Genomic DNA, 20,987 nt, shown 5'->3' with positions numbered 1-20,987 from the left:
CAATTCCTTCCAGAAGCTACATCCCCATTCATATTAATTAAATGTGCACTCTGTAACACGCAGGATCCTTATCTTTTCCTAGCAAATACTTTTTTTTTTTTGGCTTAAACAACTGAAATTTATTTTCTCACAGTTCTGGAAGCTAGAATTCCAAGATCAAGGTGTCAGCAGGTTTGGTTTCTTCTTCCTTGGTTTGCATGTGGTCATCCTTCTTATGTCCTCATACTCTTTCTTCTGTGTTCTTAATTCCTGGTGTCCTCGCAAATACCTTTAGAAAAAAAAAAGATTTTATTTATTTGAGAGAGAGAGAAAACACAGAGAGGAAGAAGCAGGCTTCCCGCTGAGCAGAGAGCCTGATGTGGGGCTCCCTCCCAGAACCCTGGGATCATGACCTGAGCTGAAGGCAGACGTTTAACCAACTGAGCCACCCGGGTGCCCTCCCCATCCCCCCAGAAAATACTTTTAAGTGTCCCCAAATTTTGGAGCAAAAGGTTCTGGTTCCTGTATTCAGAGGTCCGTTGGGGGAATGGGAAGCCAGATTTTCTTTCCCCGCTCACTAATTCCTTGTACTGATCTAGCACATTCCATGCATTTGTTGATTGGGTCTGAAGTAAGGTTTTTTTCCACCCCCTCTTTCTTAAAAATTAGATCTTAGGATGGGTCCACGGGGAAGTAAGTTTTTATATGCAAATACGTGGGCTAATCTTTTAAAGTACTGCCTTTAGGCTGTGCCATATTTGGCAAGGACAAAATGCCATTATGCAGTGCTTCGTTGGGGGACCCCCTCCCAGGACCCTCCACCCTGGCACTCAGACCCCTAATTGACAACACACTGTTCTGCGGCGCCCCCACACCCCGCAGCTTTCCCCCCAGGGAAGCAAGGCATATTCAGCTGCACTTACAACCTTCTCCCCACAAAACTCCGGGGCCAGAGCCCAGGAAGTGGCACAGCTTAATTGGGTCTGTGGGGAGAGGCAATTAGTTCTAGCTCATTCTAGCAAGAGAATGCCACATGGGCCTGGTGATTGGGAGCGCCGATGTTGCCAGGCCTGCAGACCCGGCCCGAGCTCCTTCCTGCCACTCGGTGCTTCCCAGGGACCCTGTCCTATTGGAAAAGTTGGGGTTCCTCAGAATAAGAGCAGGTGTGAAATTATTTCAAATGTATCAGTTTGGAAATCTTAATGTGTTGCCTTAATGTTGATTGGTGAATCAGTCTGTGGAATTTAAAATGGAAATCTTGCAGCTTGAAAACTAACCGTGATGTAGAAGTATTGATTATTTGGCATTTTTTTGGCTTCTCTCAGCTCTTAGGCTAATTAGAAAGGGACTTTCATTTGTGAGCCCATCTGTAAGTCTGGTTTTAATATGGTCTTTTATTCATATTAGGGACAGGTTTTTTTTGTTTGTTTTTGTTTTTGGTTTTTTTTTTGTGTGTTTTTTTGTTTTTTTAATGCAGCCCTGGAAGAGGAGTTAGGACTGAGAAGGCATAATTGCAGGTGATTAATGAGAAAGCACACATTTGTGGATTTTTAGAGAAAAGCCAAAGGAGTGTGGTCTCCCCAGTGCTTTCCTATCAGCTCAACGTTGAGGCTCCCTGATGTCTGTGGACTTCAGGTTTGCAAGAGATTTTTCTTTTTTTTTTTTCTTTTTCTTTCTTCCATTTTCTTTTTCTTTTTTTTTTTTTAAGTAGGCTCCACACCCAGGGTGGAGGCTGGCACAGGCTGAACGCAGGACTCTGAGATCACGAGTCAGATGCTTAACTGACCCAACCACCCAGGTGCCCCTGCAAGACATTTTTCTAGAGCTGAGTGGGAAGAGGACACCTCCCACCTCTCTCTTCACCCATCATGTGTCTGACCCGCTGCCACTTTGTGATTCGCTCTTTAGTCCCAAATGGAAATACCCCAGCTCAGGGTTCACCACCAAGAGAGCCGCCCCAGAGAGGGAGGAGTAGTTAGCATAGAAAACCTCCAGGATTCTAGGGGCGCCTGGGTGGCTCAGTGGGTTAAAGCCTCGGCCTTCCGCTGGGGTCATGATCCCAGGGTCCTGGGATCCAGCCCCGCATCGGGTTCTCTGCTCATCAGGGAGCCTGCTTCCCTTCCTCTTTCTCTGCCTGCCACTCTACCTACTTGTGATCTCTGTCAAATAAATAAATAAAACCTTTAAAACAACAACAACAAAAAACCTCCAGGATTCTAGCTGTGTTCCAGGTGGAGGCTTTTAACTGAGTTCTAGAATCACCCTCTTCTCTTCACCACAGCCCTGTGAGGTATGGATGCCATCATCCCTGTGTCACGGATGAGGAAACTGAGACACAGGCTGGTGAGTGACTGAGGGCTTGGAAGGACCCCCTTCCCCCGCCCTGCCAGTCGCCAGCCCCAGAGAGATCTCCATCTCATCTAGCCCTTTAGGAACACTTGGGGCCTAGGATCCATGTGAATATGTTGTAAAGAAAGTATCAGCTGTAGAACCCTATGTCACCAAGTTGATGTTGGCAAATGAGGCCAGGAAGGTGTGGCACGTGGAGCCCAGGATGTGTGGCCCTGGCCTGAGAAGAGGCTGCTGGCGGGCTGGGTGGCAGGGTGCAAGCCCCCAGGGCACTTCCAGCTGAGGCCTGGAAGGGCTGACCACCCAGGGATGCTATAGCCGTCAGAGCTGAGGTGGTGCCCTTGAGGACACATTGGCCACCTGGGAAGGCTTCTACTGCTAGTTAGCACGGAGCCTGGGGATGGACAGTGCCAGGGAAGCCTCTTCTCCAGGACCTCGGAGGCAGGCCCGCTGGGGATGGACAGCCTCCTCTGCGGGGACCCAGGGGTACCCTCCCAGCTACCACAGACCCAGAGACCCTGCAAATGTGGCTGGCCCCAGGCAACCTGGAAGCTTGTGGGTAGAACTGGGCCAGGGAGGAAGGTCTGTGGTGGTCTCTCTCTCTCCTCAGCTTTTCCTTCTGATTTTCCCTGCCTATTGGTGTCCTACCTATTGTCTGGTCTTAGCTGTGATTTTCCACCTGCTCTGGGCCATCTCCTCCAGCAACTGAACACAAGGAAGTCGGACACAATGTGTGCTTTGAAACAAAAAGTGTGTCAGCCCCGACTGTTCTCCTCCAAGGGTCCTGCTCAGAAACTGTAAGAACAGAGCCAACAAAGGGCAATTCTCTTGCCAGACACATTGTCCCTCTCTGTGGGCGCACAGGGCAAGGCCTCCAGGGCATCTGGGGAGTCTACTGGCTGCCCCTGGGAGGAGGGAGGAGGTACGTGGGAGAGCATTTGCTGGCCTGGGGGCTTGACTTTCCCAGAGCTGGGTTAATTCAGTTACAAGAACTAAGGCAAGGTGGAGAAGTGGGGAGGAGGGCTGCTCTGTTGGTCAGCATATTTGGCATAACATAAATGCACAAATAGCGTTTATGTTACATATATTCAGTTATACTCCTGGCGGGGGGCGGGGGGAAGGAAGGAGAGAGAGATAGATTGAGATTTAAATGCTGCCACGATATCTGTCCTCCAGTCCTGCCCACGTGATTGTGAGTGACCCACAACCTCAGCTGCTGCATGTGCCCCACCTGCTTAAGCCTCCCTTCACGCACATGTACACGCGCGTGCGCACGCGAGTGTGTCAGCCCAGAACAGCAGGCCCCCTCCCTGTTTCTGTGGCTCGGCGGAACTGACTTTCCTGGAGTTAACAGGGAGGGTTTCTGCTGGTTTCAGACCGGCCTTGTCGGCTATCTGCAGACAGTAGCCCATCGACGAGTAAGGGGATGGTCAAGGGTAAATTAAATTACAGTTGTACGCTCCTTCAAGTGTGACGTCGGCGACTTAACACTCAGGACTCCACTGTACGATTCAGTCCCATCTGTCCTCAGCACCCCAGGCAAGCTCATCAGTACTCATCAGTACATCAGAGAAATGCACTGTCTCTCCTGGGGACATTCTAGCTCTAGTTCATGCTGATGCTTGTCTCGCTTCAGAGGGAAGCACTGCCCAGCCAAACTACTTAAACTGTGTTTCAGCTTCCTCATCCTTACTTAAAAATGAAAAGTACTGCCAAGTGGGGTCATTGCGAAACTTAAGGGACATAATGGGGAAGCCCCCCAGGGATGCCAGGCAGCCAGAAAGTGCCACCTCACACGGGCACCACTGACCCCGGGATCTGGGGAGGGGGGATGCCACCAGCGTGGGCGGAAGGGCAGCACATTTTTTCCTGGGACGCACAGTGCACCTGCAGATGGCCAGGCTGGGAATGAGCTGGGACAGAGAGCCAGGCCACATGCAGGTCCCTGAGCCCCAGGGCTGGAGTGGGAGGCTGAGAAGGTTCCTTACATGGAACACATGTCAACTCATAGCCTGGTTCGGGGGCCTCTGCTGGCCTATATGGGCCTCAGGGTGCAGTGAAATGCTGCCCCTCGAGTATGGGTGCCCAGCCTGGTGGGCCAGAGTGAGGGCTGGACTTCAGCCCTTGAGGGCACGTTGTGCAGCACATAAACTACACAACAGTAAACAACTAGACCCCCAGCCCTGGGAGTTTGTATATTTAAATCAAGGCTTTCGTGTCAGCTTTTGAGAGCTTGGTGAAACCATGGCCCCTTTCCATAGAAAGTAGATAAACCCACGCACTTTTTCATTGTCCCAGAGGACTAAGACCTCTCCACACCTGACGCTTAGACCCTAGGTTGGAAACCCCCTGACCCACAGGTGGGGAGCTCATGTGGATAGTGCCCGCGCCCGGCTGCTGATAGCAGGGTCCAGTCTGAGTTCTCTAGCTTCATGAGAACTGTGAAAGTCTGTGCTGCTTTCAGAAAAAGGCAGAAGTTCTTTACATGCTATTGCAAAGGTTAAAAGAAGATCTGGGCCCTGCTGAATTGGCCAGCCTGCACACCTACACCTACTCCCTCCCTTTTGCACGTGGGCCCTTCCCTCAGCCCTTCCTGGCTCACCAGTCTCCTTCCCACCATAGGCCCTTTGCACTTTCTCTTCCCTCTGCCTGGACTATTTCTCTCATCTCTTTACCTTCTCAACTCTTACCCGATCCAAACGGCCCTTCCTTAGGGAGAATTCTGTTCCCTGGAGGCCTCCATGGCACTGGGCCCTTCTCCCTCCTTTCATCAGAGTCGGTGATTAATGTCAACCTTCCTTTTCTGCTTGAAGGAAGCAAGTGGGTCTGTTCACTATTGTATTCGCAGCGGTGTCTGGCACACAGGAGGGCAGGGGATAAATACATACGCAGTCGGTGAGCGGCTCACCTTTGCAGAGGTGGGAGGTGTTTGGTTTGTCATCTTCATGTATTTTGATCCCCAGCTGCCCTTGTCTTGTGTGCCTGACTCTCTCCTCCTCTCTCCCTGGAGGTGTGCTGAGGCTCCTGGAACATGGGGAGGAGTACGTGTTCACCCTGCCCAGTGCCTACGCGCGGTCCATTCTCACCATCCCCTGGGTGGAGCTCGGAGGCAAAGTGAGCATCAGCTGTGCCAAGACGGGGTACTCGGCGACAGTCATATTCCACACGAAGCCTTTTTATGGAGGGAAAGTCCACAGGTAAAATGCCGCCCCGGAGGCTGTGTGCCTTCACATGATACCCTGGTTTTCTCTCCTCCAGAGGGAGCTTGTATTCCAACCATGAGAGGAGTTGGCAATCAAGATAGAGTGAACACACCTTTTTTTTTTTTTTAATTTTTTATTTTTTACAAACATATGTATCATTAGGCCCAGGGGTACAGGTCTGTGAATCGCCAGGTTTACACACTTCACAGCACTCACCATAGCACATACCTTCCCCAATGTCCATAACCCAGCCACCCTCTCCCTCCCCCCTTCTCCCCGGCAACCCTCAGTTTGTTTTGTGAGATTAAGAGTCTCTTATTCATTTTTTCCTTTCCTACCCACCAAACCTCCAACTTTGCCTCTCAACTTCCTCATATCAGGGAGAACATATGATAATTGTCTTTCTCTGATTGATTTATTTCACTCAGCATAATACCCTCTAGTTCCATCCACGTCATCGCAAATGGCAAGATTTCATTTCTTTTGATGGCTGCATAGTATTCATTTGTATATATATATACCACTTCTTCTTTATCCATTCGTCTGTTGATGGACATCTAGGTTCTTTCCATAGTTTGGCTATTGTGTACATTGCTGGTATAAACATTCGGGTGCACGTGCCCCTTTGGATCACTATATTTGTATCTTTAGGGTAAATACCTAGTAGTGCGATTGTGGGTTGTAGGGTAGCTCTATTTTCAACTTTTTGAGGAACCTCCATGCTGTTTTCCAGAGTGGCTGCCCCAGCTTGCATTCCCACCAACAGTGTAGGAGGGTTCCCCTTTCTCCACATCCTTGCCAGCATCTGTCGTTTCCTGACTTGTTAATTTTAGCCATTCTGACTGGTGTTGAGGTGATATCTCATTGTGGTTTTGATTTGTATTTCCCTGATGCCAGGTGATATGGAGCACTTTTTCAGTGTCTGTTGGCCATCTGGGTATCTTCTTTGCAGATATGTCTGTTCATGTCCTCTGCCCATTTCTTGATTGGATTATTTGTTCTTTGGGTGTTGAGTTTGATAAGTTCTTTATAGATTTTGGATACTAGCCCTTTATCTGATATGTCATTTGCAAATATCTTCTCCCATTCTGTCAGTTTTCTTTTGGTTTTGTTGACTGTTTGCTTTGCTGTACAAAAGCTTTTATCTTGATGAAGTCCCAATAGTTCATTTTTGCCCTTGCTTCCCCTGCTTTTTGCGATGTTTCTAGGAAGAAGTTGCTGTGGCTGAGGTTGAAGAGGTTGCTGCCTGTGTTCTGCTCAAGGATTTTGATGGATTCCTTTCTCACATTGAGGTCTTTCATCCATTTGGAGTCTATTTTTGTGTATGGTGTAAGGAAGTGGTCCAGTTTCATTTTTCTCCATGTGCCTGTCCAATTTTCCCAACACCATTTGTTGAAGACACTCTTTTTTCCACTGAATATTCTTTCCTGCTTTGCCGAAGATTAGTTGACCATAGAGTTGAGGGTCTATTTCTGGGCTCTCTATTCTGTTCCACTGATCTATATGTCTGTTTTTGTGCTAGTACCATACTGTCTTGATGATGACAGCTTTGTAATAGAGCTTGAAGTCTGGAATTGTGATGCCACCAACTCTGGCTTTCTTTTTCAACATTCCTCTGGGTATTTGAGGTCTTTTCTGGTTCCATATAAATTTTAGGATATTTGTTCCATTTCTTTAGGGGAAAATGGATGGTATTTTGATAGGGATTGCATTAAACGTGTAGATTGCTTTAGGTAGTGTAGACATTTTTACAATATTTGTTCTTCCAACCCATGAGCATGGAACATTTTTTTATTTCCTTGTGTCTTCCTCAATTTCTTTCATGAGTACTTTATCGTTTTCTGAGTGCAGATTCTTTGCCTCTTTGGTTCGGTTTATTCCTAGGTATCTTATGGTTTTGGTTGTAATTGTAACTGAGATCAACTCCTTAATTTATCTTTCTTCTGTCTTGTTGCTGTATAGAAATGCAATTGATTTCTGTGCATTGATTTTATATTCTGACACTTTACTGAATTTCTGTATGAGTTCTAGCAGTTTTGGAGTGGAGTCTTTGGGTTTGCCACATAAAGTATCATATCATCTGCAAAGAGTGATAGTTTGACTTCTTCCTTGCCAATTTGGATGCCTTTAATTTCTGATTAAATGTCGTCTGATTGCTGAGGCTAGGAGTTCTAGTATATGTTGAATAGCAGTGGTGATAATGGACATCCCTGCTGGGTTCCTGACCTTAGTGGAAAAGCTCTCAGGTTTTCCCTATTGAGAATGATATTCACGGTGGCTTTTTCACAGTTGGCTTTGATGATATTGAGGTATGTATCCTTTATCCTTACACTTTGAAGAGTTTTGATCAAGAAAGGATGCTGGTACTTTGTCAAATGCTTTTTTAGCATCTATTAAGAGTGTCATATGATTCTTGTTCTTTCTTTTATTAATGTATTATATCACATTGATTGATTTGTGGATGTTGGACCAACCTTGTAGTAGGAATAAATCCCACTTGGTCGTGGTGAATAATCCTTTTAATATATTGTTGGATCCTGTTGGCTAGTATCTTGGTGAGAACTTAAGCATCTGTGTTCATGAAGGATATTGGTCTGTAACTCTCTTTTTTGATGGGGTCTTTGTCTGGTTTTGTCTGGTTTGAGGTAATGCTGGCCTCATAAAATGAGTTTGGAAGTTTTCCTTCCATTTCCATTTTCGGAACAGTTTTAGGAGAATAGTAACTAATTCTTCTTTAAAGGCTTGGTGGAATTCCCCTGGGAAACCTTCTGGCCCAGGGCTCTTGTTTGTTGGGAGATTTTTGATGAATTCATCAATCTCCTTACTGGTTATGGGTCTGTTCAGGTTTTCTGTTTCTTCCTGGTTCAGTTTTGGTAGTTTATATGTCTCTAGGAATGCATCCATTTCTTCCAGATTGTCAGATCTGCTGGCATATAGTTGCTCATAATATGTTCTTATAATTGTTTGTATTTCTTTGGTATTGGTTGTGATCTCTCCTCTTTCATTCATGATTTTATTTATTTGGGTCCTTTCTCTTTTCTTTTTGATAAAGTCTGGGGGGTTTATCAATCTTATTAATTCTTTCAAAGAACCAGCTCCTAGTTTTGTTGATCTGTTCTATTGTTTTTTTGGTTTCTATTTCATTGATTTCTGTTCTGATCTTTATTATTTCTCTTCTCCTGTTGGGTTTAGGCTTTCTTTGTTGTTCTTTCTCCAGCTCCTTTAGGTGTAGGGTTAGGTTGTGTATTTGAGACCTTTCTTGTTTCTTGAGAAAGGCTTGTACCGCTATATATTTTCCTCTCAGGCCTGCCTTTGCTGTGTCCCACAGATTTTGAACCATTGTGTTTTCATTATCATTTGTTTCCATGAATTTTTTTTAATTCTTTAATTTCCTGGTTGACCCTTTCATTCTTTAGTAGGATGCTATTTAGCCTCCATGTATTTGGGTCCTTTCCAACTTTACTCTTGTGATTGAGTTCTAGTTTCAAAGCACTGTGGTCTGATAATATCCAGGGAATGACCCCAGTCTTTTGGTACCAGTTGAAACCTGTTTTGTGACCCAGGATGTGATCTATTCTGGAGAATGTTCCATGTGCACTAGAGAAGACTGTGTATTCTGTTGCTTTGGATGGAATGTTCTGAATATATCTGTGATGTCCATCTGGTCCAGTGTGTCATTTAAGGCCTTTATTTCCTTGTTGATCTTTTGCTTGGATGATCTGTCAATTTCAGTGAGGGGGGTGTTGAAGTCCCCTACTATTATTGTATTCTTGTCGATGTGTTTCTTTGATTTTGTTATTAATTGGTTTATGTAGTTGGCTGCTCCCATGTTAAGGGTATAGATATCTAAAATTGTTAGATCTTCTTGTTGGACAGACCCTTTGAATATGATATAGTGTCCTTCCTCATCTCTTGTTATAGTGTTTGGCTTAAAATCTAATCGATCTGATAAAAGGATCACCATCCCATCTTTCTTTTGATGTCCATTAGCATGGTAAATTGTTTTCCACCCCTCACTTTAAATCTGGAGGTGTTTTCAGGTCTAAAATAAGTTTCTTGTAGACAGCATATTGATTTTTTTTTAATCCATTCTGATACCCTGTGTCATTTGATTGGGGCATTGAGCCCATTTACGTTTAGGGTAATTATTGAAAGGTATGAATTTAGTGACGTTGTATTGCCTGTAAGGTGATTGTTTCTGTATATGGTCTCTGTTCCTTTCTGGTCTACTACTTTTAGATTCTCTCTTTGCTTAGAGGACCCCTTTCAATGTTTCTTGTAGAGCTGGTTTGGTGTTTACAAACTCTTTTAGTTTTTGTTTGTCCTGGAAGATTTTTATCTCTCCTTCTGTGTTCAATGACAGACTAACTGGATATACTTTTCTTGGCTGCATGTTTTTCTCATTTAGTGCTCTGAATATATCATGCCAGTTCTTTCTGGCCTGCTGGGTCTCTGTGGATAAGTCTGCTGCCAATCTAGTATTTTTACCATTTTATGTTACAGACTTCTTGTCCCAGACTGCTTTCAGGATTTTCTCTTTGTCACTAAGACTTGTGAGTTTTACTATTAGATGACATATTCTTACTGATTTTGAGGAGGGTACTTAGTGCCTCCTGGACTTTGATGCTTGTTCCCTTTGCCATATTAGGGAAATTATCTACAATACTACAATAATCCACTCCAATATACCCCTGCCCCCCCTCTTTTTCTTCTTTTTCTGGGATCCCAATTATTCTAATATTCTATCATCATACGGTATCACTTATCTCTCGAATTCTCCCCTCGTGGTCCAGTAATTATTTGTCTCTCTTTTGCTCAGCTTCTTTATCCTCTGTCATTTGGTCTTCTATATCACTAATTCTCTCTTCTGCCTCATTTATCCTAGCAGTAAAAGCCTCCATTTTTTATTGTATCTCATTAATAGCTTTTTTATTTTAGCTTGGTTAGATTTTAGTTCTTTTACTTCTCCAAAAAGGGCTTTTATTTCTCCAGACAGTGTTTCTCTTCCATGCCTTTTTCGAACTCAGCTAGCACCTTGAGAATCGTCATTCTGAACTCTAGATCTGACATATTACCAGTGTCCTTATTGATTCAGCCCCTAGCCTTCGGTACTGCCTCCTGTTCTTTTTTTTGTAGTGGGTTTTTCCACCTTGTCATTTTATCCAGAGAAGAATATATGAATGAGAGAATAAAATACTAAAAGGGCGGTAACGACCCCTGAAAAATGTGCGTTAACCAAATCAGAAGAGATCTCAAGTCATGGGGAGAAGAAAGGGGGTAAAAAGAAGTTAAAAAATTTTTTTAAAAAGAAAGAAAAAGAAAAAATATATATATTAGACTGGTGACTAGAACAGAGCCACCCACTTGATTTTGGGAGTATTTTGGTCTCTTAGAAGAAACTACCTCCCAAAATTTTAAAGAAAGAAAAAAAAAATATATATATATATACACACACACACACGCACACACCAAAATAAGTAAACACAATGAAGGGATAGAATATGACTGTAAAGATGAAAACTTTTTAAAAAATTCTAAAAAAGGAGTTGATAAGTTGGTTGGAAAATGAAGGAAAATGAACGTGGAGAGAATTTTCTCAGGTTGGAGACTGGAACAAACCGTGTGCTAGATTTAGGGTACATTTTGATCTATTAGAAGAAGTTGTATCCCAAAATTTTTTAGAAGAAAAAACCCTATGTGTATACAAAAGATAGTTAGATACAATGAAGGATAAAATATGACTACAATAATAAAAGTTCAAAAAGATTTTTTTTAAAGAAAAGTATTGTTAAGATAACCTAGTTAAAAAATGTTAAAAGAGGAAAGAGTAAAAGTTAAAAAAAGTCAGAATAAGAAAAAAAATTAAACAAATTTAATTAACTTCGTAAGACTAAAGGATCATGGGGAGAAAGCCATGAATTCCATGCTTTGCTTTCCCCATCCTCTGGAATTCTGCTGTTCTCCTTGGTCAGTGAGCTTGGTCTTGGCTGGATGTTCTTGCTAATCTTCTGGCGGAGGGGCCTGGTATAGTGATTCTCAAGTGTCTTTGTCCCAGGCAGAATTGCACCGCCCTTACCAGGGGCTGGGCTGAGTAATCCGCTCAGCTTTGCTTTCAGGAGCTTTTGTTCCCTGAGCGCTTTCCGTAGAGTTCCGGAGGACGGGAATACAAATGGCGGCCTCCTGGTCTCTGGCTGGAGGAGCCGAGAGCCCGGGGCCCCGCTCTCCAGTGCGCCCTCAGAGAATAGCGCTCAATCACTCCTGTCTTCCTGGCCTCTGGCCATGCTCTGAGCTCACCCACCTGTGACTGAGCGTTTCTGTCTCTGGCACACAGCCCCGTTTGGAGTCTTCAAACCCAGCAGATCCCTGTACTCTTCCAGGGGGTCTCCCTGGATCTTGTGGGGTCCCTGCACAAAGAGCAGTGGTCTGACTTTGCCACAGATCACAGTTTGAAGTAACCCTGAGCTGAGAGCTCACTGCTTGGCTCTGTCTCTGTAGTTGGCTTCCCCACTCTAATACCTATGAGCCCTGTGATACTCAGACACCCCTGATCCTTCTCTGACCCCGCAGGACCTGAAGCCACACTGTCCCCACGTGGGCTTCACCCTGGCTTTGCTTCTGGAGCGATGTTCCTCAGTGGAGCAGACTTTTAAAAGTCTGGATTTTGTGCTCCAGTGCTCTGCCACTTGCCGGGAGCTGACCCCTCCCCACAGTCTATCTTCCCGTCGCTCTGGATTTACTTCTCCACTGGTCCTACCTTTCAGAAAGTGGTCGATTTTCTGTTTCTAGAATTGCTGCTCCTGTTGGATTTGTAGGTGTTCGGAATGGTTTGATAAGCTATCTCGCTGAACACCTGAGACCTGATGTCGTCTCAGCCTGTACTCCTCCGCCATCTTGACTCCTCCCCCGGAACATATCTTTTTCAAAAGAGGCACCTTTTCCCACCCACGCCCCTGACATGGTAGTTTTTTAAAGCCCTCCCCCATCTGCACTTCCAGTGAAATCCTTTGGTGATAGAGTCCTGGGACCCACACCTGAGAATGAAAGCTGCTTCCATTTTTTAAGATGACCTTTCCCTTCTGGGGACACAGACCGTTTCTCTGCTCTGAAACAATTCCATCTGTGAGCTTAGATGCTGCCTGAGAGCTCTTTTTTTTTTTTTTTTTTAAATATTTTTATTTATTGGGATGACTGGGTGGCTCATTTGGTTGGGCGTCTGCCTTCAGCTCAGGTCATGATCCCAGAGTCCTGGGATTGAGTCCCAGATGGGGCTCCCTGCTCGGCAGGAAGCCTGCTTCTTCCTCTGCCTGCTCTGCCTGCTGCTCCCCCTGCTTGTGTGCGCTCTCTCTCTGACAAGTAAATAAATAAAATCTTAAAAAAAAAAAAGATTGCTTTTTTATTTGATAGAGAGCAAAAGCAGGGGGATTGGCAGAGGAAGAGGGAGAACAGACTCCCTGCTGAGCAGGGAGCCCAGTGTGGGGCTCAATCCCAGGACCCTGGGACCATGACGTCAGCCAGAGGCAGATGCTTAACTGACTGAGAGCTCATTTCATGTTAAGTTGATTTCCATGATGTATCCCGGACCCCATATCATCTATGAAATCAGGACACTTTAGAAGCTGGGGAAGACTGATCCTAAGAAATCGAAAGGAAAGCCTGCTGTTTGAGGGCAGCCTTAAGTTGTTCTAGTAGTTACAGGTCACCATCTAAGCAAGCTCCCATCTTGGCCCTTTTCCTAGGGAAGTGTTGTTCTGTATGGTGTTCATGCAACATGTCCAGTGTCACCTGGGGAGGGGACAGCCCACAGTGCCTGTTTGGGAGCCAAGCACTCTGGCTTGCACGAGCCGTTCGTCAGACCCTGTCAGCAGCTTGCAATCAGCTGTGGGGGCACCCCCGACAATAACAGATGCTACCGATCAGGTGTCTTGCCCTTTGGGGAGCCAGTTGTTAAAGTTTTGCCGGCCCCCTACTAGCACCCTGCCAGTGTGAGCATTTCCCTCCTTTTTCCGCGGGGTCTCGGGCTGATTGTGCGCAGTCCTGTTTGGCCTATTCTCATGCCCTCTTGGTGGGTAAAATGTAGCAGTATTCAATGCTATTTTAGGGAGAAGTGTATACTTCATTTCTACTGAATTGCTCGATTTCCACCCCAGTAAGAGCTTAGCACCTTTGTGTGTGTATCAAAATTAAGCAATTAACATGGCTGCATTGCCATCAACTAAGTTGCAGACTTCATTCACATCTCACCAGTTGTTCTACCAATGCTTGCCGTCTCTGATCAAGAATATTAGGTCACATTTTCAGAGCTAGGCTTTAAGGTAAATGGCAAAAAACAATCCCTCCCCCGGTGACCCCATGGAAAAGAATCTCTGTTTGTGAGTACGGCTTTTGAAACGGTTATCTGTTTCGATAATCCCGCAAAACGTGTTCATTTGACTCATTCATTCATTCATTCATTCAGGGTCACAGCCGAAGTGAAGCACAACCCAACTAACACCATTGTTTGTAAAGCCCATGGGGAATGGAATGGTACCTTAGAGTTCACCTACAACAGCGGAGAGACCAGGGTCATCGACACAACCACACTGCCAGTGTATCCTAAGAAGATCAGACCTCTGGAGAAGCAGGGGCCCATGGAGTCCAGGTGGGAGCCTGGTGGGGTGTTTCTTCTGGGCGTGGCTCTTCTCAGCTTCTGACCCAGGGGACAGAGAAGAAGCCACTGAGTGCTCAGCTAACAGAAATGCATCATGAATAGATTTGTCACTTGAATTTCTCACTGCGTGTGTCTTTGGAGTAGATCCCTGGTAGCTTTCAGCTTAGTTCTTCTGTAAGTAGGGGTGGGTTTGAGGATGGTCTATGGTAGACTTTTAATGCTCGTCCTAAAAGAGTTCGTCAGCTCAGGTGGTCTGTTGCTTGATTGCAGAGTCAAATAAGGGGTTGCTGGTCATCTAAGAACTGTGCCTGGAAGCCATGAGATACTGTTTTGTTCTCATTAGATTAGCGACATGATTAAAAAAAAAATGCAGTAGTGGCAAGAATGTGATCGAACTGACAACTCTGGATGTTTCTGTAGGGAAAGAAGCTTATAGTGAGAGCATGTGCCGTGTAGTTGTGTGGGGTCTATAGCTTCTAACTCATGAATTCACTTTAGTTTTGTATCCCATCCTTGGGGATCTCTTCTGAAGGGAATTTTTAAATTCAGAAAAGGTTTTAAATATACAGTTGGGTATTTTTTCTCAAAAGAAAACTAAATAATAATGAAACCACCTACCTGTCCCAACAATAGGGAAATGGTTAAAGTAGACTATGGAGTATCCACCCAATTAATACATCTACTCCATGGTATTGTTTTACTGGAGCCATTTAAAGGGTTGTTTTTGCAGGGACAGAAGCAGAATCTTCTTAGAATATGCCCTTTTAAATTTTTTAGTCCAGGAGGTTAGCAAACTACAGCCCATGGGCCACATCTAGCCCATGGCTGATTTTTATAAAATTTTGGGGAACCACAGCTTTGATCGTTAATTTACATTTGATTTATGGATGCCTTTGTATGGCACTTAAGCCCTTGTGACCAAGACCATAGGGTCTGCAAAGCTTACTGTGTTTGCTATCTGGCCCTTGGAAGAAAATGTTTGCCAATATCTTTTAGAGTTCTCTGCCCTCTAAATTTGGGACCACTCGCTTATGATGAGACCATCATGGGAGGTCCTGCCCTTGTGAGCACCCCCACCGTCGATGTCCTTGTGCTCAGCTTCTCCCTCAGCTTAGATACATGTGCAGGGTGTGCGTGATGAAAAGGCTATGACTGGACCCAGCACCCGCCCATCACTCTTTTCCTGCCCTGACTTCCTTGTTTTGGTCTCTTGGACCTGGATTTAGAGTCCAGTTCCAGAAGTTTCTCCCACGGTAGAATGGGAGCCAGAGCATTGTTCTCCCTGGGGCTGTGTACGGTGGGGCTCAGAACAGGTCTGGTGTGCAGGTCTCGTCCCCTGTCACCTGGCTGATTCTGATTCCCCTCTGAAGGGGCTGCTCATTGTCTCCACTTGGCTGGCAACCTAGTCTGCCTTTTCTCGGCTTCATCAGGCCAACACTCTGTGCTTCCTGCCATTCCAGACCCTCTCGTGGACGAGGCCAAGGGTTCTCTACTGTGGGAGCGCGCCCACGCTCCGTAGGGAATTATGGATCTAATTCTGGAATGTCTGCTTACTCCTGGCTGCAGAGGCATCTTTTCCCCAAAGTCAGGGAGGGAGTCCTCACAGATGAGAATGCTTATAGTTTCTTTTGTGCAAAAATCCCAAATTGCCCTGATGCATTTACACAAGGAAGCACAAAGGGGATACGTGTGCGCATCCTCCGTCCCTGTCCTCCTCCAGAGCAGAATATGAATCAGGAATGGTCCCTGGACATTCCTGAGGGGGAAGGCTGGTCTAGGCTGCCTTCTGTGATGAATGAATGATTGAGGCAGAGAAGTAATTTTCCATGTGGATGTGGCGCCTGATGGATCCTGCCTCATAAACACAGACACCCACTCACCCCACTCTACAACTCTTAATAACGGGGTCCTCCTTGGATCAGCAGCTGTGGTTCGTATTGATGAGCTTGCTGACCTTGAGCCCGTCCCTTTATGTGGATCTTATCTTTCTCTTTAAAATGGGGATGGTCATATAGCATCCATATCCCTGGGTTGTTGTGACGATGACATGAGCTAATGTGAATGTAAAGTGTTAGGTATATGATACGCAGTGTGTCTGCTGTGATTGTTGTTGTCATACTGGTAGTATTAATACTGCTTACTACTGCTGTTACTAGATTCAGTTGCTAGACCCTCAGAGCCCCGAGAGAGGCATGCTGCTCGGGACATAGAGGTGGCTGGAAACTTGGGCACCTGTTGGCCCTGGATTCTCATCCTGGCTCTAGGGGTCTTTGAGGCTCCTGGACTGCGCTCCCCCTGCCCCAGTGCCCTCCCCGCCTCAGTTCTTTCTGGGAACTGCCCTTGTCAGGCCAGCTGTCCTTGCCTGACCAGTTCCTCTTCTGCGTGCATCCCCAGGAACCTCTGGCAGGAGGTGACCAGATACCTGCGGCTGGGGGACATTGATGCTGCCACCGAGCAGAAGCGGCGCCTGGAGGAGAAGCAGCGGGTGGAGGAACGGAAACGGGAGAACCTCCACACGCCCTGGCAGCCCAAGTATTTTATCCAGGAGGTAACTCTGCCACCTGTCTTTGGGGACTTGTCCCAAGCGAGGGGCAGATGGGTTTGTCTTGCCATTGCAGCCATTTGGGTGGATGAGGATGGGGTAGGGGAGGTCCTGGGGAGGTTTGGGGCTGTTCTGCTCTGGTTCCAGCTTTGAGCCTGGCCGTCCTGGGGCAGAACTGAGCACCTGACACTTCCCGTCTGACATCTATCATCAGAGTAGCCCATCAGCCTGACAGGGAGCGCGAGGAATGGATGGGGTGGAGATCTGGCTGCTGTCCTCTTTAAAAAACAGAAACAAAACAAAAAACATGGTCCTTGCTACTTTATTATTAGTAACAAGTTAACCGTGAAGCCCTCGAATGGTCCAGAAGGGATGGACCTGCTAGGAAAGGCCAGCCTGAGTCCTGCTGTCCCCCAGGAAAGTGACACTGAAAGAGTACTGGTCACCAGGCTGCCCACCCCCAGGCAAGTGGGCTGGATACCACCGGCCCCACCGAGCTTCTTACGCTTCTGAAGTTGTTTGTGGAGCAGTTGGGAAGCTTTCTGAGAACAGAATTGGAAATAATGAAAGTGTGGGAGCCCCGGTTTTCAATGCAGGCCCTCAGGAGCTGGGCGCGTCAGTGAGACAAGGACCCATGAGGACTGGGGCAGACCCAGGAGTCCCTAAGGGGAGTGGAGGCCACTTAACCACCAGGCAATCCCAGACTGTCCCATTCTTCACAGGTGAGAAATCGGGTCTTCACATGGTAGCCAGGAATTGTAACAAGTTGAAACGCAGAGAGCCGATGGAAGGATGTCTCAGCTTTCTTTGGCCCAGATGCTGCTAGTGTCTGACTTCAGCTCCAAGGAAGGGTTCCGCTGTGTAGCAGGAAGGCAACAGGGCGAGCTAGGGATTTTGAGGTGGACTTCTGGTCAGGAACAGGAGCTGCCCTTCTCCCCACAGGCAGGAGCAGAGACTTGAAGGTTGGATTCTGGTTCAGACAGGAGGCCGGCTTGAGCAGACTGCTTAGGAGGCCATGAGTGAGAACAGTGTCCGGAGGCCTTGCCTAGGTGAGGTGACTCTGTATTAGTCAGGCTTCTCCAGAGAAACAACACAAACAGAAGCAGGATATGGGAATATAGAGACATCTATTATGAGGACTTGGCTCATGAGATTGTGGAGGCTCGAAAGCCTCAGGATCTGCCGTTTGCAAGCTGTAGACCCTGGGAAAGCCAGGGGTGCAATTCAGTTGGAGATCAAAGGCCTGAGAACCAGAGGAGCCAGTGGTAGATATGCCAGTCCCAAAGCAGGAGATGAGCTGTCCAATTCAAGAAGTGAGGCAGGAAAAAAAAAAATTAAGTCCTCCCTTCTTTGCCTTTTTTTTTTTGTTTTCAGGCCCTGGATTGGATCATGTTCACCCAGTCTAGGGAGGGAAATCAGCTTGGCAGGGCACTTATTATCATGACTGGAAACAGCCTCACAGACCAGAGATCCTGTTGAATCTGGGCACCATGGCCAATCAAGTTAATACACAAAATTACCCATTACAAAATCAGTCAAGGATCTTTTTGTGAGGTGGATCTGGTCTCTCTGAGACAACTAGTTTAACTGGCTTCTGGGAAAAGTTAGACATAGAAAAACCCCAGAGAGGACAACAAAAGAACCCCCCCCAACACGCACACAGTTCTTCCTGGGTTTAATAAGAGCCAGTATGTTCATAACAGAAAGTAGGAGGCAATATAAAGAATAAAAGTCATCCCAATACCAGAATTGTTAACATTCGGTACATCTCCTTCGAGGTAAGCCCCAGATTGTATATACCGTTTTGATTCTTGCCCTTTTCCTGATACTTGGTATCATGTCTTGTGTGTGGATCTGTGACCGCCTCCTGCTGCAGAGAGCTGGCGTTGGGCCCTCCCCTGCAGGCTGGTGGGCTACAAATCCCGGGTGTGGGCAAATTCCTCAGAGGCAGGCCTTGCCTTCTCTCTCCTGTCCGTTCATGGACCGGCCCTTTTTTTCTCTTGCCCCACTATTTCAAAGAGCTTTTCTGGCCAACCAGTCTTATGTGATGCAAACCAACAAAGCCCCCCTTTATGCTATTTTGTGGGGTTTCCTCCTGAAATGCCAAGATGTGAAGATTTATGGTCTCTATAAAGCAACCACCAGCGTGGCAGGGCTAGGAGCTACAAGGCGCCCGCACATGCATTAATGGCAGTGCTGAATGGATGCTAACTGAGCTCTGCTTTGCTTGGTCCTCCATTTCTAACCGAGCAGAGGCTGGGGAAATAGCTTTGCTTCCCCCACCTGCCCAGCTGAGAGGTTGTCATAAAATGTCTCCTTCCTTCTCTTGCAGGGCGACGGCTGGGTGTACTTCAATCCACTTTGGAAGGCACACTGATGGGGTGGTGGTGCAGATCTTTCAGAAAGAGCCCTGTTTTTGTAGGAATTAAAGTGGTGCAGTATCAAGGTTCTCCTGGTATTCACTAAGACCTGTTGATATCATTCAAGAAATGGTACCTGAGAGAGAAATGATATACTGTGAAAATGCACTACCAAACCACTCTAGGATTGAATTTACTCAAGAGCCATTTGGGGCATGTGTGTGTGCACCGGTCTGTGTGTGAGTTCTCCGTACACTGTATGTTCGCACACATGCACTATATACACATATCTGCTGGGTATTATTACACATGTAAATACTGCACTTACCAAGATTTAAGTGGGTAATTACGAGCTCCTTTTTATCAATGAGGTTTGAAGTTTTCTATTTTTCACTTTGCCAAAAATGTTTTGCACTCACAAAAGTATTCTTGTGTAGTCAAGTCCTGTCAAAACAGAGGTGAACTGATATGGCCCAGTTGGTGTCCATATGGTAGAAAGTGGCTCATTCCTGGAGGAAGTGTAGGTGGCTGTCACTTCACAATTATTTTTGTGATTCCCACCTCCCTTTTAGCATTTTATCCTTACTCAAGAAAGAGAAACTATTTCCTGCTGAATGGCAAATGGGCAAGAAGCCTTAAGGGTTTGTGCCAGAGCCTTCCATGAGGGAGCGTCTTTGGGAGAAGCAGGCTCACCTTGGAATTAGCGTCCCATCTCCTTGCCCCAGAATCTTTCTGACAATTTCTTCTGCACCAAGCATTAGACATTTTTCAGAAGCTGTTGCTTTTAGAAAACAAGTCAGATGAAGACTTCACTACTTTTGTGATGAAAAAGGGCTTTAGAAGTTAAATACACGCATGCATATAAAAAACTGCACAACCACAGCCTCAATTTTGTATTTAGTTTGGGGAGAGAGAAAAGAATTTTCTGTCTGTGGTGGTGGTTCTTTTTTTTTAAGTGCGCCTCTCTTGTTTGACCCAAACTCAGCAAGAAAACCACTGTGATTAAATGACACACACATAAAGACTGCAAAAGCGTTCCATGGTTTCAGTTGAATTTCAGTCCTCAGCCTTTACAAATGAGGTCAAGACATGACTAGAATATAAAGCAAGGAAAAAATGAAGTATTTGATTTTTTGCTCAATGCTTAATTTATTTTTTACTGTGCCACTCAGAATATTTATAAAAATCCAGTAGCATGAATGCTTCTCTGTAGTAATAACTGATTTTTGTGCCTTTTGTCTGCTTTCTTAAGACCAATTGTTCACTTTGTAGATATTAGACAATATATTTCGATTAAGTACTATACCTATCTCTGTGTCTGTATTTTATTTTTAGGGATCCAAAATTTCAGTTGGAACTGGTAGTTCTGAATGAGCTCAGATTTTATTGGTTATATTGCTAATTTGATGTGAAAAGCAATCATATGTACATCAAAATAGTGTTTGAAACGCAGTAAAAAAAATCTACTCGATAAACATTATTTATGGAAATGTTCTGACAAGTTCATTTGAAGATTTGTCTCTTGTCTAGTGAATGTTCTAGCTTGTGAGACGTTACTACCGGCCAAAGTCCTAATATAGTAGGCCTGTTCAGGTTCATAGTCTTAAAACATCTGGGAGAATAAAGTGTGTGGAACCATTTTATTTCTGAGAAGGAAAACAGAATAGATGCTATTTCAGGGGAGAAAATCTTCAAAGAGAAGACTGCAAAATAATCACTGTAGTGTTTTAGATTTTTCCAGTCTTCATTATGGTAAAGTGTGAACCATCTGGGAAATTAAACATGGACAACGTTTGCTTGCTTTTCTGTTTTAGGTGGGAGAGGGTTCAATTTGCCTTTTTAAAAAATTGTGAAATGTATACAGAAGATTTATATAAAATATATTACAATTCCAAGAATAAACACTT

The 20,987-nt window shown here is 45.4% G+C and overlaps 1 protein-coding gene across 4 annotated transcripts in view; it reads left to right on the top strand.

Annotated features, from left to right (window-relative positions):
• The window catches only part of OSBPL10 (oxysterol binding protein like 10), a 309,890-nt gene extending 289,501 nt beyond the window's left edge, over nt 1-20,389 (top strand). For all 4 annotated transcript variants that reach the window (XM_044252621.1, XM_044252620.1, XM_044252619.1 and 1 more), the window contains 4 exons: nt 5,339-5,525; nt 13,987-14,169; nt 16,573-16,726; nt 19,053-20,389. In XM_044252621.1, coding sequence (XP_044108556.1) covers nt 5,339-5,525; nt 13,987-14,169; nt 16,573-16,726; nt 19,053-19,097 — 569 coding nt within the window. In that variant the 3' untranslated portion in view covers nt 19,098-20,389. The remainder of the gene's footprint in view (nt 1-5,338; nt 5,526-13,986; nt 14,170-16,572; nt 16,727-19,052) is intronic.
• Nucleotides 20,390-20,987: the final 598 nt, after the last annotated feature.

Source organism: Neovison vison, chromosome 6 (genome assembly GCF_020171115.1).
Source record: "Neovison vison isolate M4711 chromosome 6, ASM_NN_V1, whole genome shotgun sequence".
Classification (NCBI taxonomy): Eukaryota; Metazoa; Chordata; class Mammalia; order Carnivora; family Mustelidae; genus Neogale; species Neogale vison.
Note: the sequence above shows the minus strand (reverse complement) of the source record. Positions and strands in the feature narration are given on the sequence as shown.